We start from the raw sequence: 27,606 nt of genomic DNA, 5'->3' as shown, positions 1-27,606 counted from the left end.
TAACTCTCTTTTCTTGGAGTTAAACATACTTATAGTTTAACTTAACCACTCTGTAGAGGTGCCCTCTTTCAAGGAAATAGCTGATTTTACACATATTTAACTGCGTGACTGTGTTAACTCCACTGTTTTGTCAAGAGTGGGTGCAGGCAGAGTTATATATTGTGTATGTGTCATGTACCTTGACTTCTGACATATGGGCAGATAGTCACTGCCTACTAATCCTTTTTCTTAAGTGCCTCTTGGGCCAGGGCATATCACTGGGAAACTGTTACAAAGGCTCCTAAAAGGAAAAGAAAGAGTCCACAGCAGGCAATGTAGGAAAATGGATTAATGGACCACTCTAAGACAGGGTAGTGGAAACCTCTGAGTGGGGCTGGAGCTGAATATCTTCCCCCTTTTTCAGCACGGTCCCTAGTTAACCTAGGGAAGAGGCATCCCTCCAGTGGTTTAGATATAGTTACCCACTGAATGTCATTTTTGGTGAGAAAGAGTGGGAGGCAGGGGGAAGGGAGAGAGGAGGGGGGGTTAGAATTTTATCATCGTAGCTTTAAATCCCATTTTATTTTCAGTGACATTTTCCAGAGTATCCTGGGGAGAAAGTTTTTCTACATTAAGAATACTGGTGATGGTAAACACTTTTAAAAGATTATGATCATGTACTATGAGAATGGGAATATATAAAATCCTGAGAAACAGTTACATACCTTAACCAAAGTCTTTTAAAAGTGCTGAAGATTGAAATCACTCACTTTTTCTTTTCTTACCAGCTTCCCATGCAGTCTTCAGCCGGGTTCATGTTGGATCATGCTATATTTTTTGAAGATTGTTGCAAAGTGTTAATTTAGTTATTGCATTTTTAATCTGTGAAAAGTTTCATGGAGGGATTCGACAGTGATATCCTTTTTGCTCTTTTCCTTTAATGTGCAATCAGGTTTTTGGAAAGTAAGTGATGAGCCACAAAATGCAGAAATCCCAGCTTGTTGATGGTATCTAGTTAAACATTTCCAATAGCAAGGGTAATTTCTTCTCCTTTGTAAGTATGGCAAGGATTTACCTGTAACCTGAAGTTTTTACAGACTTTCACAGACATTTGCTCAACTCAGTGTTTCTAGCAGACATTAGGTATACCCGGGCTATTCCTGCAGATCAGATCTCCTTGTGCTTGTAGGTCTGTAAATGGCAAAGTTGTGAATTTTGAGAGCGCTGTTGGTTTTGAGATAGATATTGGGATGTTTTTCCCTGCCAAGTATGGCTGATTCTGAAATCTGGATCTCCCCAGTCTTCACCGGTGAAGAACTAGACACCTGTTTCATTTCAGATATCTAGGAGGGGTAGAGTTTGTTTTATGGGTTATTTTCATGGATTTAGGCACCTGCCCACATGTTTTTGTGGCTATGCACGCAAGTATGGAAAAGTAGAGAAGAAGTCTGGTAACAGAGCACTTGTTGGTTTACCTGTGATCAATGCATCTTTTGGGAAGAATAACACGGGCTTGGCATAGTAGATTTTAGAGAAGAGCTTTTACTCATGGCAGTAGATTGAAGAATAGAAATGTAGCAGGAGATTAAATTTTAAATTTTTGTGTTAATGTTTTTATGACCTTTTCTCCTACTTCTGTTTTTCTTGTTCTCTTCCCTCTTCTTTCTACTCTGTCCTATTCATTCTCTGTGCTAGTGGGACTAGCCATCATCTCTGAGGAAATTTATAGTACATGGAGAGCATCTAACATCAAAAAGTGTTCACTGAGACTTGAGGTGTAACCTAATGATGTTAGCTCCTGGAAAAGATCAAAGGGATCTGGTACTTGCACTGCATAGGCTTGCAGTGGAACACAAGAGGAATGGTACTATGAATGTTTCCTGATAACAAAATGCAAGGTGCAAAAATTCTTTATTGTTGACAAGTAGAAAAATCCTGGCTTGTTTTCAAGTGAAGCAGTATACGGAGTTATGATCTATGCAAAAAAGTTGTGATAAAGGCCTCAGACTCTATTAACATTTTAGAATTAATTTAGTCCTTGTGCAAAGTGTCAAGTGAATTGCTGTAATGACAGAAATAATGAAAATTGAAAATAGATGGTAAATATTTAATATTCTGCACTGCCAGAATGCATTGTCCCAGTCACTGTTGATCAGACACATTATCTGCAGCCTGTTGGTGGTTTTAGTAAACAAGTGTTGATCAGAAATTGTTTATAGTGAATAACTAGAACTGGCATTGTTCTTGGCAGAGCTTTTAGAGCATAAGATTGAAAAGATGCGGGAAGGTAGTCTGGAAGAAGCAGAACACAGTCATACTGCTTGGGGTTTTTCAAGTTAGTCTGTTGAGTAAATTGAGGTTTGAGGGGTTTTTCACCTGTCAATTCAATCCTTTTAAACAATTATTAGTTGCTGATTCTTGAAAGGAAAGGAGAAAGCAATACATGTATATGGGAGTACATGATCTATTAAAACACAACAAAGCAGTTCTTGTAACCAAAGGAAATGCAACTGTATGTGTGTATGTAGACAGGATTTAAGAATCTGGAATGTCTTCAGTCTTTTGTCTAGAAAAAGCTGTTTAAACCACAGCTGTATTAAAAATGCATTCTGTGTATTTCATCTAATATGTCATTATTTCTATCAGTTACTACAACTTCTACTAATTTAATCTGATTGAAGAGTCTTTTGGAAAGAGAGCCTATTGTTTGCTGATTTAGATCCAGAATGCCTATCTGTTCCCTGACCTTGAAAGATAAATATCTGTGCCGTACACCTGAAGGGTCCAGGCCTGTTGATCCACAATGTCAATATTAAGTTCATATGGTAGAATCAATTTTGTTTTCAATAGATTTTTTCATTATTTCTTTTCAAATTGTAGCTTGCCCTCCATGGTTGTTATAAAGTCAAGGAAGTTCATTGCCTAATCCAGGGACTGAAGGATGTATGGAGAGTGCTCAAGGAATGCGTCACAGTTACATAATAATGGAAGCTGTTGTCCTCTTGTAACTGCGGTGTTGGAAATTGTATAGTGGGTGAGACAGAGAAATGGAGGAGGAGAAAAGATTATTTCATAGGAGATATATTTTGAATCGTGGGGTCAAATTACATCCTGACTTAGAACACACTGTTTCTATAAAATGCTGGGAAAATAATTTTAAATGCAGGTTTTCAAAGTGTCTGCTAATGGGCAATGTTTTTTATTTAATGGTGCTAAACTAAAAATCTGATTGTAAGATTTTCAAAAATACCAAGGGTTTGCAGCTGCAACTGAAGTCACCAAACACATACTATTTATTAATAGTATTAATATTAATAGTATATTTATAATTAATATTAATAGTATATTTACATATACTATTATGTAAAGATACTAGATCCTTTGGAAAAAAAACATACCAAAGATTTCAAACGGCACACTCAGAATCAGTGTGCACTATTGCAATTTCGAACTCACTCTATTTTGATCTCAGTTCACATGTGAAAAATATTGAGCATGGTCACTATCCAAAGGAAAGATGATGACTGTAATCTGATTACGTGAAGTGCTCAGATTTCCTTTGTTTAGTTCAATAGAAAAAAAATCACAATGCAGTAATAACTTAAAAGTGTCCGGTAAATATGTCTGGGAGTGATGTATGGAGAGGAATAAAAGGACCCATGGATTAGCTGTACATTCAGTTTTCTTTGTCCAGTTACCAGGGAGGTGATAGTTACACCGCCTAGCTCGAGGTATGTGACTTAGGAGCTCTGAATCCTTGTCTGGGAGTGTTTCCTTCTCGCAGTTGACCATAAAGACCTTTTAGGCTCTTAATGTTGGGAGATCTGATTTAAATATCCTAAGCTGCCTAATGAAGAAAGTATGGATATACTTTGATTCCCTGCCCCTCCGACCCCTCCCCCTTTGAATTTCCTGTGTCAAGAGACTAGTATGTAATCGCTTGGTTAACGATAGTGTTATGATTAAGATGCATGTTAGAGTGGAATTGTGACTGCATGAGAAATTTTTGTTCTCATTTTCCTTAGTTTTGGAGTGGTGTTTTTTTGTGTGTGTGTGTGTCGGTGGGGGTTTGGGGTTTTTTGTTTGTTTCTTTGTTTTTAAATTGCTGGTTTTGGTTTTGTACTGGAACATTTCTTTGTATATAAATTTCTAAAGTCCTGAAGAGGCAAAACCATGCTAGAAGACGTTTTACTGTGTGCTGCATCTGCAGTTTTCCCTTTCTACAGTCAGTTTTGGAAAGTTTTTAGTGTGTCTTAGTGTCCACTTACTTAGTTCCTGTGTAGGCACTGAACCCTGTTTATAGAGGTATTCACTGTGATATCATATGGAGGAGGAGACGTGGAGCTATTTCAGTGAGCTTTAATTTTCTGTTCAGCATTAAGCATCTGCTTAAATTGAGAGCCTGTACTCCCTGTTTGGTTAGGTAAGAGAGTATTCTCCATTCAGACATTTCAAGTATCTATTTAGGAACCTTTTTGGTTTTTCTGAACACACAGAGGAGCTAGAACTTTATATTTAAGACACATATCTGCAATTAGAGGATGTAAATATTCCTGTGAGTATATATCTCCATTCTTGGGCCTGGTGGAGAGGAATTGCATAGAACATCGGCTTGCTCACCTAAATTAAAGCGTGTATTAGAGACAGAACATTTTCCTAAAGGCAATAAACAAATATTAATCAGTACTATACAGACCTACTCTATGTATTATCTCATTATTTCTTTTAGCAAGTCCTAGTAAATTTTACTCAGAGTAAAATTCCTTAGCTTTCCTTCCTTAGTTCTTAGAGTTACATTGTATGCAGACCCTGAGATCCTTGTAGGTTAATAAATATAGTGCAGGTTTTCCTTTAATCTATGAGTTCAGGATTTTACATTTTAAATGGCATGTCACATGTTATAAATTCACCTTGAATTATGATAGGCAATTTGGTTTTGAATAATTTAAAAAAAAAGGATTATAGTTAACGTAATCAAAGCACCCTCCTTTGCATTTATAGCTGAATGTATTGCTGGAAATGTACGAACATGATATTCTGTCCAAAGAATTGGAAGCCAGTTATAGAACATTACTGATTTCATTCTGTAACTGAAAGTTTTAGATACTTGGCATTTCCCTTTTTTAAACCTAAATGGAAATAAGCAGAGAATACAACTTAATATAAATATATGAGAAATATTAAATGAATTCCTTTTAACTCAAAGTAAGAACTTTCTCCTGCCCATTTGATACAGGTTATAGAACTTCAGGGTAGTTGTTTTACAACATGTTGCACTCAGTTGTGCAAACTTATCTTTTTAGGGTCAAAGAAGAGCAAAAACCACAGCTGACACAGTAAGTAAAATATCTTAAAAATGCAGTAGGCTTGACTTTTCTACCTTTGCCATGTTCTGCTTTCTGCACCTTTGATGGTATTAGCTTTCACTAATACCTGAGAGGCTGCAGGTAGTTTGTCATCTGCTTCCTGACTGGCTTTGTAAGAGAGCTGCCTGCAGCTTCTTACTTCATCCACATGTTAGCTGGATGTAGGTTCTTGCTGCCTGCTTGTGAACTGGTGATCTGTAAAACTTTATTTCCCGTACATCCTTAGTGGCTGACTTAGTACTGCAGCTCACACTCCCTTTGGCTCTGGCTTTTCCGCCTGCATATTTCTATTAACATTGGATGAGAAAACATTTAAACTAGTGTGGTTTTATTGGTTATTCAGTCACATTATTTGCTTATTTAAACAGGTGGTTTCCCTTTAGTGGGATCACTGAGCTGGTAAATAACGTTCTTCAACCACAGCAAAAACAGCAAAATGAAAAGGAGCCCCAGACGTAAGTAAGCTGCTCTCTGTAGATTAAGTAATGTCTGTCTAGCATTAAAACACACCGGAGAGTATGTTTAAAATAATCACCCATTTAGAACATCCTGCTGAGGGCATTTTACAAGCGGACATCGTTTGCTTTCTGACCCCTTATTTGCGAAGGGAAAACTGAAAATCAGATTGTACTCTCCTTATCAGTAATTTAAGTGATTACATTAGAATACAATATGAGGAGTTACTACTGCTCCGTTTGCCATTTTCTGCAAATACTCCATACATGAAACTCCCAGTGAAGTGACGAGTTTTCTGTGCATGAGAAGCTGGAATGATAAGACATGTAGTATTACATATAGCATGTCTATGCACATGCATGGTATATGTGATATTGGACGTGCATAGAATGCTATAGAAATCTACATAATATGTATGAACAACTTTTTAAGGACCAGGAAAATGTCATTTCATTTTTTTCATGCTTCCAAAATATCTGTAAAGTTTCAAAACTTTAGCAGATATAGGTGAAATCTTGGTTCTGTCAAAGCTGAGGGAGCTTTGACTTTGATGGGGCCAGTATTTCATCCATGGACCTTTTACAGTGCTAAGCCAGTATGAAGGCCATATGAAAAATGTTACTTTTCTTGCTATCTGAAAATTTTAAGATTTAACAGAAAGTGGCAAAGCTAGGACATTCAGTCTGAGAGTAGAATGTAAAGCATGGAGCTGAAAATATTCTTTTCATAATAACAAACTAAAAATATTTATTATTTCAAATTGTAAAATTCCAAAATTGTGACTTCTGATATTATTTGAGCTTTAAACAGTTAAGTTGCTGTCTTTTCTTTCTTCTAAAAGGGAATGCCTTGTAAGTTCACATGATAAAAGAAATGTTTGGTTTTGAACCCATGCATAACTGGTTTAAAACATGCATATTATTTGTTGTTAAGGATTTTCCAGGCAGAATCAGTTTTAGTTTATTTTTAAATATGTATATTTAAGTGGAGTTTCATACTTGCAGGCCATGAAAGCTGTGATTTTTTTTTTTTAAATAAATGGTGAGAAATTTTCACAAAATTAAACAGAGAAATAGGCCATAAAATTGACATTCTGTAAAGCAATGTATTACTCTGAGCTCTGTTTCTGATATCCTCGCTTAAGTTCTTATAAAATCACATGTAATATTAATAGTGGAGTTTTTCTTTATTGATTATTGTTAGATACTGACAACATTACATTTTGTTCACAATGCCTCAGTACTTCCCTTTGTATTTATTCCCAGTTTCCTTAATACAGCAAAATTTGTTCTGCTTGCCAATGTTGTATATATGAAGCATATGGTTTTGAAGAAACTGCAAAATACTATGTACTCAGTGCAAACAGTTGAGTTATAGTTGCCAAAAAGTATTTATAAATGGTTACTGTTATTATGGAAGGATTTTTTTTTTTTTTTTTTTTTTTAAACAGTTATCTCTTTGGTAACCAGCTTTGTTCAGGGTTTTTATTAAATAATTAAGAAATGAATTAAATTGTATACTCATTGAATTTACAGATGGCACAAGGCTGGGAGAAGTGTAACATCTAATAGCGGTATTATATTCCAAAATTATCCCGAAAAATCCAAGCTATGGTTATGATGTTATGATGCCATTCAAGAGGATAAATGCAAGGTGGTGTAGTTATGTAGGGATAGTTTCTGTGGTTGACATAGGAGAGAGAAAAATGGTGTAGGTAGAAGTTCTTTGGCAAAGAATCTGGGAGCCATAATAGTATGTAAGTTGAGCAGGAGCCAGTATTGTGAAAGAGATAAATGTCCTACTGGAATGTACAGACACTAGCCTGGAAGCACTGTGAAGAAGTTTTCACTCTGCTAAGCTTTGGTAAGTTCTCACCCAGAATAGCGTGCCCTGTTTTGGACACCATCCTTCAAAAATGATGTGGAGCAGTTGGAATTCAGTGGAGAGCAATAAGAATGAATAATTAGATGTCTAAGAAACCTGGCATGTATAAGGAAAGATTGAAACAGATGAGGTGATTTAGCCTTCTGAAAAGAAAATCTCAGTGGATGGAGGAGATGGACAAATCTTTAATTATGCAGAATCTTGCTGGAAAATGGAAAGAAATAATCTCTTCTCCATGCCTCTGGTGGTGAAGCAGAAAGGAGTAAACTTAAGTTGCATCAGGGAGGATTCAGCTTCATAGGGAAAACTTTTTAATCGAAAGAAACTTACAATGCTTGCGCAGTTTGCCTAGGGCTTGAGTGGAAGCTGTGTCACTGAAAATCTTAAGGAATGGGTTTAGCAAATATCTGCTAGCAGAGACACAAGTGTAGCTGGTCTTGTGCTGGGACAAGAGAACAGACTAAGTGATTTTCGTAAAGTGTCTTCCAGCACTGTTTATTTGTCATAATTTCATTCATTTATTAATAAACATGATTTATTTTTGTGATTATAGTAAACTTTCAGGGAAAAAATAGAACAGAAATACTAATAGTGCAACTTCTTTATTTAATTTCCTTTTCTGACTTTAATGGCTTGCAGAGAACTGTTGTACCTGGGAACATTGTGGGATGCTGGGGAGCGGCGTGGAACTCTGTATGTCTGAAGAAATTTTTACTACTCTCCATACATATTGAGGCTTTTTCCACTTGAAATCGCTGTCAGTATCTGAGTCTGTAATGGACTTCAAGATACATCTGGGTGTCGAACTTTGCTGATGAAAAAACTTATTTACAGTTAATCTGGGGAGGATAAAATACAGTGGAAGAAGGCAGAAAAGGAATCATCAAAGTGGTTGAAAACACAAGGTATCATGTTACAAATTTCAATTTTGCTCTGGTGAAGGTATTTTTGAAGAATGGTTGATCATGTGTCTTTATGGGCAGAGGCAGGATTAATCTGACACTGTTGGGCATGAATTCTGTACCACAGAATCACAGAATGGTTGAGGTTGGAAGGGACCTCTGGAGGACCTTGTCCAATCCACCTGCTTAAGCCGGGTCACCTAAAGGCAGTTGTCCAGGACCATGTCCAGATGGCTTTTGAGTATCTCCAGGGATGAAGACTCTAGAACCTTTCTGGGCTAGAGATACATGTGCTGGTGCTCAGTCATCCCTACAGTGAAAAGTGCTTCCTGGTGTTCAGAAGGAACATCCTGTGTTTCAGTTTGTGCCCGTTGCCTCTAATCCTGTCACTGGGCACCACTGAAAAAAATCCTGGCTCTGTCTTCTTTGCACCCTCACTTCTGTTATTTGTACATATTGATAAGATTCTCCCCTGAACTTTTTCTTCTTTAGACTAAACAGACCCAGCTCTCTCAGCCTGTCCTCATATGGGAGATGCTCCAGTCCCTTAATCATCTTTGTGGCCTTTCTCTCCATACTCTCTCCAGTATGTCCATGTCTTCCTTGAACTGGGAAGACCAGAACTGGACACAGTACTCCAGATGTGGCCTCACCAGTGCTGAATGGAGGGGAAAGATCACCTCCCTTGACCTGCAGCCAATGCTCCTTCTACTGCATCCCAGATACCATTCCCATTCTTTGTTGCAAGATCATGTTGCTGGTGGCTCATGTTTAACTACCGGGACCCACAGGGCCTTTTCTGCCAAGCTGCTTTCCAGCTGGGCAGCCCCCAGCATGTACTGGTGGATGGGGTTGTTCGTCCCCAGGCGCAGGACTTTGCACTTCCCCTTGTTGAACTTTGTGAGATTCCTGTCAGCCCATTTCTCCAGCCTGTGGAGGTCCCTCTGGATGGCATCACAACCTTCTGGTATATCATCCACTCCTTCCAGTTTGGTGTCATCTGCAAACTTGCTGAGGGTACACACTGTCCCATCATCCAGATCGTTAATGAAGAAATGGAACAAGACTGGACCCAGTATTGACCCCTGGGGTATGGCGCACGTTACTGGCCTTCAACCAGACTTTGTGCCACTGATCACCACATTCTTGGCCCATCCATTCAGTCAGTTTTCAATCCACTTCACTGTCTACTCATCCAGCTGGTCCTTCATCAGCTTCTCTGTGAGTATCTTATAGGAGACAGTTTGGAAAGCCTTACTCAAGACAAGGTAAACACTATTCACCTCTCTCCCCTCATCCAGTCATTTAATTGTAGAAGGTTATCAGGTTGGTCAAGCATGACTTCCCCTTGGTGAATGTATGCTGACTACTCCTTTTCACCTTTTTGTCCTTCATGTGCCTGGAAATGATTCCCAGGGTTAGTTGTACCATTGCCTTCCCAGGGATCAATGTGAGGCTGACCAGCCTGTGGTTTCCTGGGTCCTCCTTCTGGCCCTTCTTGAAGGTAGGAGTGACATTTGCTTTCCTCCAGTCATGAGACACCTCTCCCAATTGCCAGGGTCATTCAAAGATTATTGAGAGTGGTCTTGCATATCTGGTCTTCCTTGATAAAGAATACTTTTATCTCCAGCTCATGTGCGCTTCATCATGAGTTTTATCTGCAGTGCTCAAGATATTTCCGTGTTGTCATCTTTAGAGAGTAGAAATCCTTAGCTGCCCCCCCGCAGCAACTGCTTTTGATGCTCAGCAATTAGCCTGTCAATTTTTGTTTCTTCAGATTCATATGGCACATATTTAGTAAAAGGTATATTCAGATTGTTCCTTATTAGGATTTGGTGGTGTTTTTTGTGCCTAAGGGTTTGACTTGGAGTTTATTTTTTTTGTTTTGTATGAATCTTGGAACATTATGTAATGGTATTAAGCTCCAATTAAAATAAAGGAATTCCTATGCTAGGAGGCACTAAAAATTCATCTAGCCTAATAGTGTATTGGCAGTGCCCAGCAATGGATATTTAAGAACACATGTAAGGAGGATGGCTTGCATAAACTAATTCTGATACAGCCAGTTGACTTCACGTATTTTAGTGGCTTCCTGAGGCAAAGGCTGCATTGCATATTGCTGTGTTTATTTCATGGTTATTAGAAATCTTTCTGCTGTAAGTATTTTCAGTCTCATTTTGAACCTATTTATAGTTTTTGGTTCAGAACTTTATGAAAATGAATTTTACAATTTAGATATGGTGCTGGATAGAAGAGTTGATACCCTTTGTTTGCTTTAAACCTGCTGCCTGTTGACTTCATTGGGAAGTCTTAGTCTTGTGTTATGTAATTTCTTACGTACTTTGCCTTTGCAATGCATAATCTTTACACATTTCTACTATATTCCATGCAGTCTTTTATATTCTGTATGGTCATCCTTTTAAGCTGAAGAGTTAGACTTTCTCCTTCTATGAAAGGCATTCTGTACTTCTGGTCATCCTTGTTACCTTGTCTTGTTTTAAAAGTTCTAATAGAACTTGTTGAGTTAAGGATGACCAGCATCACTCACAGTATCCAAGATATGAGAACTCTGTGATTTTACACAGTGGCTTAGGAAAGAAAGTTTCTAATGTTTGCTGCTTAAAGATATCAAAATATTGAAAAGATGGTGGGTTTTTTTCCCTTTTCCCGTGAACATTTTTTTTATTTTCAGGCTGGAAGTGAGTCTCTGGTTGGTTTGGTGCCTTGCTATGAACTGTAAGAGGACTATCATTGACTTTGGCTGGAGGAATTGAGCCTTTCTTCTTGCTTTGATAATTGTGAGGACATTATTAATAATCAGTAGACAAAATACAGACAACGCCAAAAGCCATTAGCATAATGCTTTTTGTACCTAATATATTTCAAAATAAATATATTAAAATATTTAATTGCATTCTTGTACATTCACTAGACTAATTCTGGGGGAGATAAAAAATGTACATTGCTTAGCACAACATGGGGGATTTTTTCTGTTAAAAATGGCTTGTTAATAAAAGGATATTTTTATGTTTTTCTGGAAGTTATGTTGTCATTATAGGGAAATGAAGATTGAAAATTACTGTAAAATAATACTTAGTAAAATCTTTTTCTGTACATTTTCCTGTAAACTAAATTTTTCTATTGGTAGAATACTCCAACAAACCAGTATATTTTTCAATAAAATGCCTTCTCCTGCAGTCTTGAGGAGATAGATTTTTTTTTTTTTGAGTTCCATAAACAACTGTAAATGAAAGATATTATCCATCGAGAATGCTTGATTTTTTTTACATGATAATCCCTTTGCTAGTTGAAATGTTGAGTAATTTTCACAATATATACTCATTCTCTGTGATCACACACATAATTTTGTTAACATGCCCTGTCCTGTTGATACAGACTAGAATATTTTCGGTTGGAAGGGATCTACAACGATCATCTAGCCCAACTGCCTGACCACTTCAGGGCTGACCAAAAGTTAAAGCATTGTTGTTAAGGGCATTGCCCAAATGCCTCTTAAACACTAACAGGCTTGGGGCATCGACCACCTCTCTAGGAAGCCTGTTCCAGTGTTTGACCACCCTCTCGCTAAAGAAATGCATCCTCATGTCCAGTCTGAACCTCTCCTGGTGCAGCTTTGAACCATTCCCATGCATCCTGTCACTGGATACCTGGGAGAAGAGATTGGCACCTCAATGGCTCTAGACATAAAGTTCTCAGTATATGAATATATGTACTGTAAAGAACAGGTACTGTATTTATAAAGAAGACTGTGTCATTATTCCACATCTCCTTTAAGGCGCTGTTGCATAAAGTTGTGCAAAAGAGCAGAATAAATTGTAAGATGCAATAGATACAAGATTTTTTTTGGATTATGATGCAAATTCAGTCTTTCTAGTCCCCAAATTAAGCATTTGACAAGTAGACTTTCTTAGGTTAGATATATTATTTTCTTCATAAAGTTAGAAATGTCTAGTAAGGAAATATTACTGGATATTTTAGTCAGTGTCTGAATTAAAGCAATCTTGGGAATAGATTGCTTCATTTATAAGAATCTCTAATGAATTCTAGTTAAAATAGATTGGCATTTCTCAAATACTTAACATAAATCAATGGATCATTATTTTTGTATTCTAAATTTACTGTGTAAACAATGTCTACCAACCACTAGGTAGCTTTGAATTTCTTCAGATTATCTGCCCCAAGTGTGAGAGCAAGCCCACATAAACAACTATTTAATAAAATTTACACTGTATATAGCCAGTGGGGTTTTTGCAGTCTGTGTAGTTCCTGTTTGATATGGTTTAATAAAACCTGTTGAACATAACACACTCCACTTGAATGAATATTTTTCTTAAAGAAAAAAATATGTCTCTGCAGCTAATACACTTGTGAAACTGGAGTGATGAGAACTCTAGTGCTCTATCACGTTTGTTTTCTTAGGAAAGAAAATGGACAGTAAACGAACTAAAACTAAAATCATAATTTACAGTAGAAAAAAACCCGGGGAGATTGTAAATATCTTAAAGTAAAATATAAATTCACAAAATACCTTCTTAATTATAAAACTAGTTTTGTCTCTGTAAAAAAGTAAATACGAGGTACCTAAACAACTTCTGTTGTGGGATTCTGATGACTGATCATGACTCTTACTGTTATGACATCATTAAATTTACCATTTGCAGCATACGATTATGGTTGCCTGACTTATAAAGATGCCTTAGACTTTTTCACATCTTTTCCTCACAGTATTTAATACAAGAAAAGGTTGGGTTGTTCACAATGTTATTGAGGCTGAGACAAATATAGTGGATGTCACTTTTATCAGAAGGCAAAGATAAACGTGTTGGGGATAGGGAAATATAGAGATCATAAGAAATGGATTCCAAGTTAAATGTAGAAATATAACTGACCTATTTTAATCCTAAAATATACACAGATTTGTAATTCTGCAGATGAACCCAACGAATGCGATAGCTCAAAGATAATAGATTTCATATTTTTGATAAATTAAGAAGTCTTATTAATGAGGAAATAAAAAATATTCAGGGACAATGTGAGGAACCTGTTGTTTAAGAAAATGTCTATTTGTGAAAGAATAAGAGCAATCTTTAAACAAAATTCGGGTAGTATGTTATAATGAGGGTCAGAATTAAAAAACAGACTTGCAAGTGGAAAGAGAAGAACACAACTAAAAATACTTCCTGGCCAACAATTCGCATCCAAATGTATGTACTTTACTCAAATAAGAGTTAAAATAGTAATAAAGGAAAATAATTCCACTTATTTAGAAGGTAGAGCTGAAATGGAGCTCTATCTGAACTATTTTGTATGCTAAAATCTCTAGATATTTTGTGTTATCCAATGTAATAAGAAGTAAAAAATTTGGTGTGACTGAAGAACAGAATGTTTCCATATGTATATACTTACAGGTGTAAATAAACCCATTTCTATCTAGACAATACAGACTTCATGATGTTATAGCGTAATCAAAGCAGCTCCTACAAGCTTTGTGTGAGGGTATATTTTCTCTCTTTTTGAAATTTCTCGGAGTTTGTGGATGTCACAGGCTGTGGTGCTACTAATATGCTGACAACATCCTGCTTTGAACTGCTTTCCAAAAGAAATGGACAGTACCCCTAGAGGGATGACAGGTTGTCTGGATGAGATAAGCAAATAGATTTAGAAAATGCTGGCTTCAGCTTAATTTAAACAAGACAGAAATTATACTCTTACTGTAGTAAGAGGAAAGCATCTTGAGCATGCAGCTGAATCAGTGACCTCAGTCTCCAATGGAACCTGCCTTCGTGATGGTGGCAAAAGGGGTTCTTGCAAGACATAGAGGCTATCCACTCATTGTGGCAACGGATGTTTGGGTTTTGGGGTGTGTGTGTGTGTGTGTTTTTTTTCTCTCCCCCAAAAGAAGTGTGTATTTCATTCTGTGAAGAACTGATGATAAAGGACATACAGCAAGCTCAATTTGTATGATGTTTATCAAATCATGTCTTAGGAAGGTCAAAACTTCTAGAGACAATCATATCACAGCTGCTGCACTCTACTGGCTCTGCATCATTCTTAATAATTTAAAGACTTTCTCCTTAAAATTACAGGGCAAACTATATTTTGTGACTAAAAGTGATATGAACTTTATTTTAACTTGCAATATGACTACTTCCAAGACTTCTGTTTTTATCAGAAATTATTAAAAAAAAAAAAATGGAACAAGATGTTTCTGTCTTGCCAAATAAAATTTGAACCTTGCTTTCTCTAATGTTCTTGATAATTTTAAACTGCAAATGATTATTTACACGTGTAACAACATGTGGCTCTTTGGTATAGTTCCTATACCATCTCTGGTGCTAAGTGAGCAACTTCCCTCATGCTCCTATGTCTGAAGGGTGTGAATATCCATTACTTACATTTTTGTTTCCCTCCTCTAACAGGTTTCTACTTTCCCATGCAATTTTCAGTCCATTACAGATACCTGCTCCTTTATTTCCTTTTTTGTATCTGTCAGGCAAAGGAGTGGCTGTTTTTGCTGAGGCAATCTGACTAAACCTTGCTGGAAATATTAAAAAAAAGCTTCGACTTTTACAAAGGGTGGACTCACTTTCAGGGTAGAGCATATATGGAAATGTAGGTAATTATTAGTTATTGCAAATACAGATTTCACTGTAGAGACATCTGGATTTTTATTTAGAAGTGACTATTCAGTGCACCCATAGCTGTGCTATGTATAGAGTGTCTTTCATGGATTGTGTCTCAATTTTTAATCACTCAAGATGTGTATTTTTTATTAATGTCAGTTTTAAGGAAAATCCAAGGTTGCAGAAGTAACTTGTAATAACTGGTTTTTTAACCAGTGAAATATTGTCACAAGCAACATATTCTCAGCTTTTTTATAGAGCTTCTATTTTGTTAAAATAATCTCTTAGTCAAATTCATGGAGATGAGTTTGCAGAGACTAAGCAAAAGAAAAAGAGAATACTTTCTGGTTCTCATGTTTTGTTTGCAGGTTGATACAAACTATTGTCAGCTTTTTGCTACTTTTGGCTTTCTCTTCAAGTGGGGAGCTTTTGTCATCTGATACTTGGGTAGAAAATAAAGAATATAGGACGTGGTATCTCACTGATGGATGGTGGCCAGGTTCATGATTCTCATTGTGAACCTAATGAATACCAAAGTCTGAATTTCCATGGGGTTTATATTATCTAAGTCACTTGCTTTAAATCATTCTTTGCCCTCTAGTAATTTTTTTCTTGCTGATTCAATATTCCCATTGGGAATATAGGCTCAGTACAAAAACTTTATCATATGAAAATACAGTGAAGTTGCTTGAAACTGAAGGGAAGCTTGGGAGCTCAGCAGTTCTACAGCATTCCTGCGTAGTCAGAATCCTAGCCTGAAACCTAAAGGAGAAAACCATACGGTACAACCAGACTGTGCTTGGTGTATGATCTGAAGGTGTAACAATGTAATTCGGTGTCATGGTTTAACCCCAGCCAGCAACTAAGCACCCCACAGTCACTCGCTTACAACCCCACAGTAGGATGGGGGAGACAATTGGAAGGGTTACTACATTCTGTTAACAACTTTTGATCCTGTTACAATTTGAAGACCAGCTAGTAATGGTCATGGTACTTTTAGTAACAACTTAAACCAGACGTTAACAGACCAAGATGCAGTAATTAATGAGGTAACAAATATTCCAAATCCCTATAAAGAAATGTGGTTTTTATTTCCTTGCAACATAGAACACAATTAACAAATCTTGTAAATAAAAAATATAGCTATGTAAGAAGTCAGCAACAGAGTGTGAAGTTGTATGTTTGTTTGTGACTCTGAAAGCTGAACTGGTTGTTTATTGTTTCCTTACACACTGACCTCTGACAGAAATAGTCAGTGTGCCCAGACTTCTGTACTGTAGAGTAAACATGGAAATAGGACCCCTGTGGTGTGTGGAGAATTGAGATCTGCAGCATGCAATTGGCATCACTAACTGAAGTATTTCTGGGCTCTGGTTAGAAGAAAACTTTTTGTAGACCATCTTTCTCAAACTCCAGATTTCTGTGTCCATCTCTCTCTGGCAAGTTTTATTTCCCAGTGTAATTCTTCTGGCTCTCAGAGCTTGTCCACTCTACCACAGTTTTCTTGCCAATGGAAATCAGTTATTGTTGTCGGTGTTTTCTATGATGCATACATATGAACATGGCATCATGAGGTTAAACTGTCTAGAACACTAATTACACAAGATTCATGTCTTTCAGTTATTCCAGTGGCTCTCACTAGATGAATCATCGGGGCATTGATGTTCATGAACTTTTGAAAGCAATTAATCCATAGTATTTCCAATAGTTTTTTTTTTTTTTCTTTTTAAATGCCTTCAGCCCACAATGTTTGCCTCAGTGACATATTCAGCACTTTTGTGATGTTCTAAACATTTTAAATTTCAGTCAATACTAGTGGATTTGAAGAACAGCTCAACACATTATGGTGTTTTCTGTATTACCTAGTTTAAAAATGTGTCAAATTAGATTCTTATTAGTTAGTGTTCTTTTGGTTCAGGTTTCCACGAAACAATAAGAAGCTTAGAGGTTAGAATCACAAAGTCAGAGGATGTTAGAACTTGTTAGTGACTTCAATGGAACTGATATATATATTTATATGTATGTATACACACACATATAAATATATAATGTGTGTTTTAATTCTCTTCCCTAAAAAGACGCTTCTGTGAGTCATGTCGCTACCCTAGTAGAGCTGTAAATGTAAAGACTATGTTCAGGAAGCATTCACACAAGACAGCAGATATAGGTGTCTGTCTTCATTGCTTGGGAAATATTTTTATGACGCAGTGAACTTGGGCTTATTTTGGCATTACAGCTTCTGTTTTCACGTGAAAAATGCTGACTTGAGCTTTCTGTTGTGTTCCACTCTTGTAAATAGGTTCACCTAGTGTTATAGGCTAAGAGCTACTTTCTCCTGGGTTGGTTCTCTAGACATTTTGCACGAGGCTGTAGATTAAAACAGTCCTTCAGTATGTCTCCTCAATTTATTCCTTCTTCTCACCTTCTTTGACCTCTTTCATTCTCTTAGGTTTCACCTGGAAAAACTCAGAATGGCTTTTACCAAAGTGGAATAAACCCCCAGAATATTGAGTATCACACACGAGTAAGGGTAGGACTAATGTAGAGGTGATGACTTGTTTGGTTTCTGCAGGGCAGTAGCTTTCTCCAAGAGCACTCCCTGGTTTTTGGGGTTTTTTTTCCATAGAAACTGATAGTAAGAAAGCATGAACAAAAGATACCTTCATTTCTTGTGTTGTACATGTTACCCAGTGGTTGGAAAGTTTCTGAAAATAGCTAAGAGACATGTTTTTAATTATTGGATGAATTGGGAAGAAAATTGACCAAGAATTTGAAGTCAGAGATGTATAAAAGGTTATTTAGAAGTCAAAATAACATTTCCTGAAACAGTTAGAGTGACTGTGCTGGAGAATTTTAATTATATTTATCAAATACATCAGACTTCTTAAATCAGTAGTGATTGGTGTAATAAAAAAGACTTTCAAAAGGGTAGTTTTAATGAATGGTAATTTGAGATATAAAAGATTCTAAATATTTTTATTTTGCACCAAAGGTCAAGATTATTCTTAAAACAAATAAATGCTAGCAGCCCTTTCCATCATATATGATTGATATTAAGACATGAAAAGAGCATAATGAACGCTGTTGAATAAACTTTTTCAGGAGAGAGCAGCGATTTGGTAATCATGGTTGAATCCATTATAACATCATAACTGCATAACTACTCTCAAAAAGTTGGATCAAATTCTAAAAAAGAAAAGATCAGGTTAACGAACAAATGACCAATTTCAGGACCAAGAAGTAGGTTCTAAAACAGTGACAACTCTAGAAATGCTGGTGGATACCTTTAACTCCATCGAGTTTCTTTGGTACTGAAAGATGTTTGGCATTTCACAAAGGCAACCCGCGTGGTTTAAGCCCTACATCTTTATGTCTGCTATTGAATGCAAGTACTGAGAGCAGTTTGTACCTGTGCAAATGACTTCTACAAATGCCCCAGTTGCAGGTCGTGCTGAGTGCTACTATGAAGTATTGAGCACTTCCAGCTGCTAATGATACCAGTGGAAACAGCGGTTGGTTTTCATGCAAAGTCTCACATAGCAGTGGGTATTTTTGCTTACTTACAGGTTGAAAGCAGAACCAGATCTGTCGGTTATCAGTATCTGGGGAATACCTGTCCCCTGGAGTCAGGAAACATAATTAGGCTTGCTGGAAATACAATTAGGCTTCCCAGCTGCAGAGCTTTTTGGAAGAAAGTTCAAATGTTGGCTACGTACTTGTAAACCCACAACTTCTATCAATAACATTTCTGTTTAATTGACAGCTATGGGTCAGTGTTATGTTTGTCTTTGGAAGAGTTTATCCTCTCAGTTATATGCTTTTATTTTGATGTATTGTGGTGGTTGAAAGTATTACGTGTTTCAGAGTGAATGAGGGTGAGTAAAGTGTTCTTTTCACTGTTTTCTTGTTTTATTCCTTCGGTAAGGAATAGTTGGAGTGTTTGGTCAGTTCATTAGATAAGGCATGAATACTTCGTTTTATTTTTAACTGAAGAGTTGTGGAGAGACAGCAAGGCTAGAGGAAAGAAATGTCTATTTATTGTCAGTGATTTAAGGCAGGAAGGGATCAGACTGATTTAGAAGGGCTGACTACAGGATGTGGAGCTCTGCCTTGTTTTCCTAGGGAAGACATACTGGATGAGACAGTTGTCCTTTATTCCCAGGATTTTTGTGATGTGCTGGTAGTCATCACTCTAGTTCTGGTTTTAGAGACTTGAGGATGACTGAACAGATACCCAAGACATCTTAGTTATCTTCCAAAAGGAGCATAGTCCTCAAAACATTTGTATCATGAAACCCTCAGTCAGGTCTGCTATTTTACAGATGAATGAATCTTTTTAATTTTTCAATGTAATCATTCCTATTTGCATTTACATGTGAGTTAACGGGCTTTCTGTGATCGTAGTAGAAGTAATTGATTTTACAGAAGAAGGAAATTCACTTATCTCTTCCTAAAGATGTTTTTCTGATTACGTTCTGTATAGAGAGAAAGTTGAAGTAAATTCATAGGGATGTGGCTCCTGGAGTATCTTGGACTCAGAACAAACATAGACAGATGGTGCCGGGGTGAGTCGATCAGAAGCCTGGGGTGAGGATGAGTACTACTGGGTACAAAGTCTCATCTATGAATAACATTAACAGACGGTGAAGATTGTCACAGAGCAAAAAAACCCCAACGGTCTCACAGAAACAAAAATTCAGTTTTTATTGTGGCCTATTGGGAATTTTGATCTGTCACAAACATGATTCAATGATTCCAAAATTTGAAAGCTTGTCAGTAATTCCAGTTATCCATTCTACGTGTCACCTTTTTCTCATCCTTTAGGAAGCTTTACATCCATTTTATATTCCCTGCTTCCACAGCTGATTACTGAGGATAGTTTTATTTTAGGGAAGGGCTGTTCTTGGTTCAGTGCAAGGATATTCAACCAAGAGAACTTAGATCCTGTCAACAGGAACACAGTCAGACTTCTCATCTCTGGTGTAGTTCATCCACGGATACAGTCTGTGTCAGGAAACAGTTTTGGAACAGTTGTGGACCCCCCACCTCCCAATTATGTACCTAAGAGCAAAACACATTTTATTGTTTCTAGTGCAGTGTTTACCAACAGGGTGAAACCCACTAACATTTGTATGACCAAAGTCTGATTAACAGGTGACTTCTGACACAGCAGAATACTTTCTATCTCAACATTAAATGTGTATTTAAGGTAACAAATATATTCCAGCCATGTTTCATCATATATAGCGATGGCACTGCATTTGCCTTTTTACAGTATCTCTATTGAATCTCTTAAGAAAATGTTATGCTGTCATTTCAGTTGGAAACTGTTCTGTAAAAGATTTACTATTGAATTTGTGACTGCTTTGTGTATACTTCTTAGCTGTTACAATATTAATAACCTGGGCACACTAAATAAATATTCTTTCTTTGGTTAACCGCGTAACATTGATGAGTCGAGGTAATCCTAGGATCGCAACTTTATCTCCTCTGGTGATTTGTTCAAGTATTGGCTGTTACATCCTAGCCAATGCCTTTGCCTTTTTTTTGATTCTACCTTTAACGGCCAAGGAAAGATGAAAGGGAGATGTGTATATATAATCAACTTATTTTTGAGTGTTCATATTTAAAGAAAGATCCTACTTCCAATGCTGGAAACCTACTGTTACAGACATCCTATTGTAACAAGTTGATTACGTTACCAGGAAGAAGAACTGGAAATTTATCAGTACTGATATTGTGCCTTCTTTGAATAGTAACGTCTGGTCAATCCTAGATGCAAAAGACTTATCTAAAGTAAGAATGGCAATTGATTTTGGACATCTGGATTTATTTTCTTTAGGTGGAATTGAGCATATTCTGCAGTAGGGCTGATAATAGATATTACTTTCTCCAAATTATAATCCACAATGTCTTTAATTTAGGATAGTAAATTTGTCGAAAGGCCGTGGCAGTTGATGATACCTCGGTGAGAAGGGGCAAAAGGAGAGCAACACTACAAAGGATGGCTTTTCTTCTGCCAAGTGTGATTTGCTGCAAACGTCTCAGCTGGGCTGAACCCTCTCAGGGGTTAGGTCTGTAGGTCTCATTATTTAAACAAAAAGATTTATCAGGAATTTAAATGATGACGTAACGATATAGTAATCTACGAGCCCTGCTCAACAATATGAAAAAATAGAATGCATGAACATGAGAACTATTATACAGGAAAAAAATTGGTCCATGAAGAGCAGAACTGAGAATTGCTCTTCTTGTTGAAGTGCAATAACACTAACCCACATGCGAGTAGAATCTGGCTTTATTTACTATTTTTCCAAACAGAAGTACTCCAGGAGATGGCTTTAATAAACTGATATCAAAATCTTGGCAGAGAAAAGCCTTATAGGAAAACAGAATTTCCCAGTGCTGTCTCTGGGATAGTTCCCTGCCTTTGAGCGTCACAGTGCCCTTGCTCCCTCTGCTAGCCGACAGGGCCTGCCGTTATCGCGTGCTTCCACTCTGCGGGTTGATGAAGAGCGGAGCACGGTCAGCAAGCCTGCTGGTGGCTCGCCATTGTTCCCTTACAACCCTCATTTATAGCCAGTAGCTTTGAGCTCTTAATGGTTAATTAATAAGCTTTAATTAAGAGGTTAAAGGATTTAAATATAGGATTGAATTCTGATCTTCTCTCTGGCACTGATTTTCATTTTTTTTTTGGGTAGTTTTGCAAAACTCCAATTATTTGGAAAACTCAAGCATTATTGTTCATAAATAGTATTAGATTAACTACTATTTATGCAGTTTTTGAGGCAAAAATCTCTTATCTTTTCAGTCATTATCAAATACTGTTTATCTAAAATGGAGAAATACTGCTGTAACCTACATTAACATTATATTTTACTTCTGAGAAGTAAAGTTTGAGTTCAGTGCACTTTTTGAGTAAAGGGAAGATACGGAGGCATGGGTTTAGGTATAACTAGTATGGGGAAAATGGTTACACACCTTGTTCATGTACTTATAAAAAAAATCTCTCCTGCAGGTGAAAGCATCTCCCTTTGCAAACTCTTTACTCATAAAAAATCGTAATTATTTTTATATTTGAATTTCCATTTCAAGACTCATTTCTTTTGTTTGTTTCTAGAAGAGGTTACATTAACATGGTGAAAATAATTTATCTTTTGGCCTTGCTTCCTGTTACTTTTAAGATATGAACAGTGTGGAAAATAAGTCTTTTGGGAAACTGTTTCAAGAGGATCTCCCCCTAGAGTGCTGCTAGCAATATGGCTCCACTAGTGGTACTTTTGCAATAAGAATACTCATACAATCCAAAGCAAGATGCACCACAACAAACTACTGCCACCAGTTCTGGTGGTGATAATTCAGCATCAAGCATGTTGATGCAGTTTGCTTAGATGGAGTTGAGACAACCATGTAGTGAGCACAACTGAGACTTGGTTACGCTAGCTTTCCTAGCATTGCTCAAATTTATTTCCTGTTTGTTAAAAAAGGAAAATCATCAAGATAGGAACAATCCTGTCGCAGAGGTAAAAAGATAGGGGCTACTCAATAATTGAAAATGCTCATGAATGTTGTAAACAATGTGGAATGAACTCGCTCTAATCATGATACTATAATGTCAGGAGGTGTTACATTTCGGAGCCAAGACAGTCTGACCTATTATTTAGCATGTATTTATTTTGGCTGTATGTCTAATGAAAAAGTAATTTTACCTTTCATAGTAAGGATAAAAAAGTTTAGCACAGTAACTTAGTTATTTTGGGCATTTCTAAAACTACAGGTGTGAAGTGATGGGCTTCCTTTTGTAAGTCAACTGATGATGCAAATAAAGTAACCCGAGCGACTGTGAGAAATATTATCTCTGCTGGAGATGCCCTTTATAAATGTAATAACGTTGCAATGTGCTTAATTGCCAGCAATTGAATTAGCCTCTTTTTAAGGTACATTTGGTAAATATTGCATACCTTTAAAATGAAATCTAGTATAAAGTAAATAAAAGTATGATTTATGAAAACAAGTCAAATGCATGATAAACTGTGAAACGTTTTTGTGCGTTATTTGGACAGAATAGTAATTTGTGTACTTTTTAATAATGAAAAAATAAAGGTCTAGTAATGAAAAAGTATAGAGGTGTGGCCCAGCTTTCTTAAAATTGATATTTATTTGAATTCCTAACACAAAGAGTATCAGAAAAAAATGTAGAAATAGCCAACATGCAACTATATTTCTAATGTTTTTAGACTAATGTAACATTTCTTTTACAAAACATTTCAATCAAGTGGGTGAATCAGGAAGAAACGTGTAGCAGTAGCTATAAAAATCCGCATGGTTTTTAAATATAAGAAGTAGAATGATAGGATACAAATAGACTGTAAAAGGAAATTTTTATGAGAGTCTCAGTCAAGTATATTCCTCAGTGAGTTAGATTTCAGGTGAGAATTTTTGCATAGAGGATGAATGTCTGTGTACATCTGTCAACTGTGCATGGAAAATATCCAAACAGGAGTCTTAATTTTTGCATAAAGCTCATAACATAATAAGGGTGCTGCAGTAACTGCAAAATAATCCTAATTCTAGTTTATAAAGTTGTTTCCTGTTACAAAATAAGTCATAAGATGTTATTTCCCTTGTGTTTAGCAAGCAGCTCTGACTCTTCTTTCTACCTGGAACACTGCTGTGGCTGATTGACTTACAGGTCTACAAAATTTTGGGTTCTGGTTGGGGTTTTCCTAGACTACCGCAAGTGGTGACAGTTGTGAGCATCATGATTTTAAATGTATATGATGCTACGGTTGATGTGCCTATTTTACAGCAATATGCATGCTACAGATTCTTCCTGTCCTTTGTGCCTTCTTTCGTAGAAATTAAGGACAGATACTGGTCATCAGCAGCATGAGACTGAATACTGAAAAGAAGACTCATTGTTTCTGAAAACTCCACTACCACTTGGCCAAACTGCTTGGCAGCAGCAATGCATGATGATATTGTGGTATCAGTACAGCTGAAGATTGAATTAGTATCACCTATTGTAAGGTGTCTCTTTCTGATTGCATCCTTTCTAATACTCACTAAAACTGGAGCTCATGATGCATCTTCACCCTTAGATGTGACAGTTCCAAGAGTTCCCTTCTGTCACTATGACTATTCTTCCAAACTCTAAACCCAGTTGTCTTTGAGACAATTGTTCTTTCCCACCAGAATTGACAGAAATTGTTCAAGTGAAGTTGAAAGTATCTGGATATGTAAGGCACACAGAGTGATTGCTTACATCTTTTTTCGTAACAAGTTAGTAAAAAAAAAAAAAAAAAAAAAAATCGACCATAATTATCTGTAACTTTTAATCTGTAATCTTGTAATTTCTTTTATTTACTTTAGCAGGGATGAAATATAAATGCAATGACAGTACAGATGCCCATCTTTAAAGATCCTGTTCTTGTGCTCTGCCACATATGCTTCCTGGCAGCTTACTTTTACTGGAAGTTCAGCTACTTTCTCCTGATCTTCATTGTCAGCTGAGGATTAGGACTTACAATTTCAGCACTTTACCAAAGCAGTTCCTTTGGGATCATGTGGATTGCAAACACAGGGACGAGGCCCATGGAACTGGAGATAAAATATTTTTAATTGAGGGACTGCAGCTGTGGAATGAACTTGGAGAGTTTCCTGGGAGAGTCAGGCACTGGAAGATTCCCTTTTTCAATTACAACTGGCATGGTTAATCTTACTTTGAATGAGAACTAAAATTACCTGTGAAGTGCCAGCCTTGTCACAAGGTTATAGAGCGGAAGGAAAACTACCGCTGTTGTGTATAACAGTATGGATTTAATCTGCCTGCTTGAAACTTACACATTAAAAAAGGAGTCCGACTTATATTTCCAGTATAGGTGGAGAAGGTACAGAAATAGATGGCAAAATTTATTAGAAGAATAATGAAGACTTTTTATGGAGAAAGAATGAGAAATTTAGCGAAGGATGTTTATTTTAGAAACAAATGAGAAAAACATGATGGGAAGCTATAGACTCATAGTAGATTCAAGAAGCTCTTTTACAGTTTTTTTTTCCTAATACAGGAGCAGCTAATGGGAATGAGGAAAAAAGATCCCAGTATAATCACCAAAATATTTGTATGAAAGTTGTGGAAACTTCTGTTGTAAGTTAGGATTTTAAATAAGATTTGGAAGAGGATAATTAGAATGTTCTCAGTTACACTGAAATAAACCACAGAGAGGTATGAAGATATTCAGAGGTGTAAAGTAATTTCCATCTGGAGTTATGAAGGAACCTCCCTTACTTATACGCGGCTAGTCTTATAACTGTCAGTTATGGAGAAATTGGGTAGCTTTTCCTGAATGATTTGGCCATTGTTAAACTATTGGAGCAATGTGCTATTCTCTTGATTTTTAAATGGCCCTCTATTTATTATAACTAAAAAAGAGCATTGAAAATGTCCTAGATGAATTGGATGTGTTGTTACATTCTGCCTGTTTAAGCCTTAATTGGGACTTTAGAGCTTTTTTTTATATTACAGATTGTAAATATACAATAAACAATTCAGAGATTAATTTTAGCAAACAAGAAGAAACAATTAGTAACAAAGATACCACTTCTCGGTTTAATCTTGGAATTAGTTTGTACTGTTGCAGAAAAGGTAGAAGCAAATGTCTTCTGTTGTTCTGAGGAAACCTGGAAGTAGTAAGTACAGCCAGGAGTTACCGACTTCTTTTTTCCTTTATATACATATTGTCTAGCTCTATCCTGATATCATTAAAACCACACAGAAATATGGTAACATTAATTGGGTCAGCCGTTAATTGGCCATATGTTCATCTTCTCCATGTTCACTTTTTCTTGTAGCCTTGCACAGGACTACTGTATGTAGCTATTGTTCACTGCTACCTCGCCAGCAAAGAGCAGCTTCACTGCTGCTAATAAACAAAGTTAATAAACAAAGGCTGCAGTTTTATTCAATACTGAGCATCATAAACAGGAAAAAAATAGACAGGTAAGGTAATCCTGCCAGTTGCAGCTAGACTTTTTATCTAGCTGACAAGTAATCTGTGGATTCATTCACAGGGTCATATCCTACTCGGTTATTAAAACTGAGGTGTTGGGTTCCCCCCCCCCCCCCCCACATCCTTTCTTGTCTTTTTACGGAGTTTCTGAATGTATTTAAATAAACTAGGTTCAATGATGTGACTTCATCTGTAGTTACAAACTTATTTAGGGACATACCAGATTAATTAATTAATTCATTGTGACACTGGAAGAGTGCAATGAGGGGAATATTTGCTCTTTTGTGAGGGAGGTCAAATAAGTTGGGAACAAAAGAGTGGTAAAGAGTGAACTGGAAGCCTTTGCAGAAAGTCCTAGTAAATGAAGAAATGAGACAATGGAGAGCCAGGGCAGCTTGAAGACCACATCTTGGCCATCTTTTACTTCTACGAGTGGCTTATACAAAGTTCTCACCGGCAGAGAATTTTTGGTTCCATTCCTCAGCGTGAGGCAAATGCTGTTAGGGCATAATAGGACCTCTTTACTCTGCTCCTTTGCATGACCAGGAGAGACTGAGAGAGAGATCTGCGTTTGGGATGCTCACTAGCTTTGCTGTAGCTTGCTTTTCCCGCTTGAGTTACAAGTGAGCAGCAGCGCTGGTACAAACCAAGGGCAAGGTCATTTAGCAACCACACTCCTTTCTTTCCATTTCCTTAGCTCTTTTTTCTTCTGTTCAGCATTTCAGGCACAGTCAGTGTAATTCACTTAGATTTAGGGTATATATACTCACAGAATAAAAATATGCGGTTTTTATAATAGTTCTTTCAGTGAAATTATCAGAAAACATAATGTCCCATATGTGTGAACTGCAATAACTTCTTTTAACTGCATATGTGTCTTTTTAATCTAGGATTCAGATTTTGGCCACCTTGTGTTTTTCATGTGAATTCAGTAAGAGTATTGAATTGATGAACAAATACTTCTGTGATTTGTGAGACAGGTAGTATTTTTCTTAGCGTGAACGAGGTAATTCCTTTTGTAAGTCTTTCACCATGTTTAGATCCTCTGTGACATCCTTATTCTGTGACTACTTAATTTCGTAGGCTCTTTAAGCATGTTCTTGTACTTGAAGTTTCATCAGTGTTGATCTGTTCCTATTTCAAATTAATGAATATCACAGAATAATTGATGTACGTTTTCCTTAATAAGTTAGAGAATGAGAAACATGAAAATCATGTTTTATTCCAGTTAGCTCCATCTGTAAACCAACTCAAACGATATATATGTGTAAAAAGCTAAAAATTTCAGAGATTTATTTCTACTGACAATTTCAGGGTGATTTACTCTATGTTTAGAAAAAAAAAAATAGAGTGAAATATTTTTTGC

At 36.7% G+C, this 27,606-nt stretch overlaps 1 protein-coding gene across 34 annotated transcripts in view; it reads left to right on the top strand.

The window, feature by feature from the left end:
• RIMS2 (regulating synaptic membrane exocytosis 2) overlaps nt 1-27,606 on the top strand; it is a 503,290-nt gene that overhangs the window by 73,789 nt on the left and 401,895 nt on the right. For 4 of the 34 annotated variants that reach the window (XM_075743545.1, XM_075743550.1, XM_075743546.1 and 1 more), the window contains exons 2-3: nt 5,283-5,315; nt 5,714-5,800. The exons of the other annotated variants lie outside the window; for them this stretch is intronic. In XM_075743545.1, the coding sequence (XP_075599660.1) occupies nt 5,283-5,315; nt 5,714-5,800 (120 nt within the window). The remainder of the gene's footprint in view (nt 1-5,282; nt 5,316-5,713; nt 5,801-27,606) is intronic. 34 annotated transcript variants of the gene reach the window in all.

The sequence above is a fragment of the Balearica regulorum genome, chromosome 2 (genome assembly GCF_011004875.1).
Source record: "Balearica regulorum gibbericeps isolate bBalReg1 chromosome 2, bBalReg1.pri, whole genome shotgun sequence".
Classification (NCBI taxonomy): domain Eukaryota; kingdom Metazoa; phylum Chordata; class Aves; order Gruiformes; family Gruidae; genus Balearica; species Balearica regulorum.
Note: the sequence above shows the minus strand (reverse complement) of the source record. Positions and strands in the feature narration are given on the sequence as shown.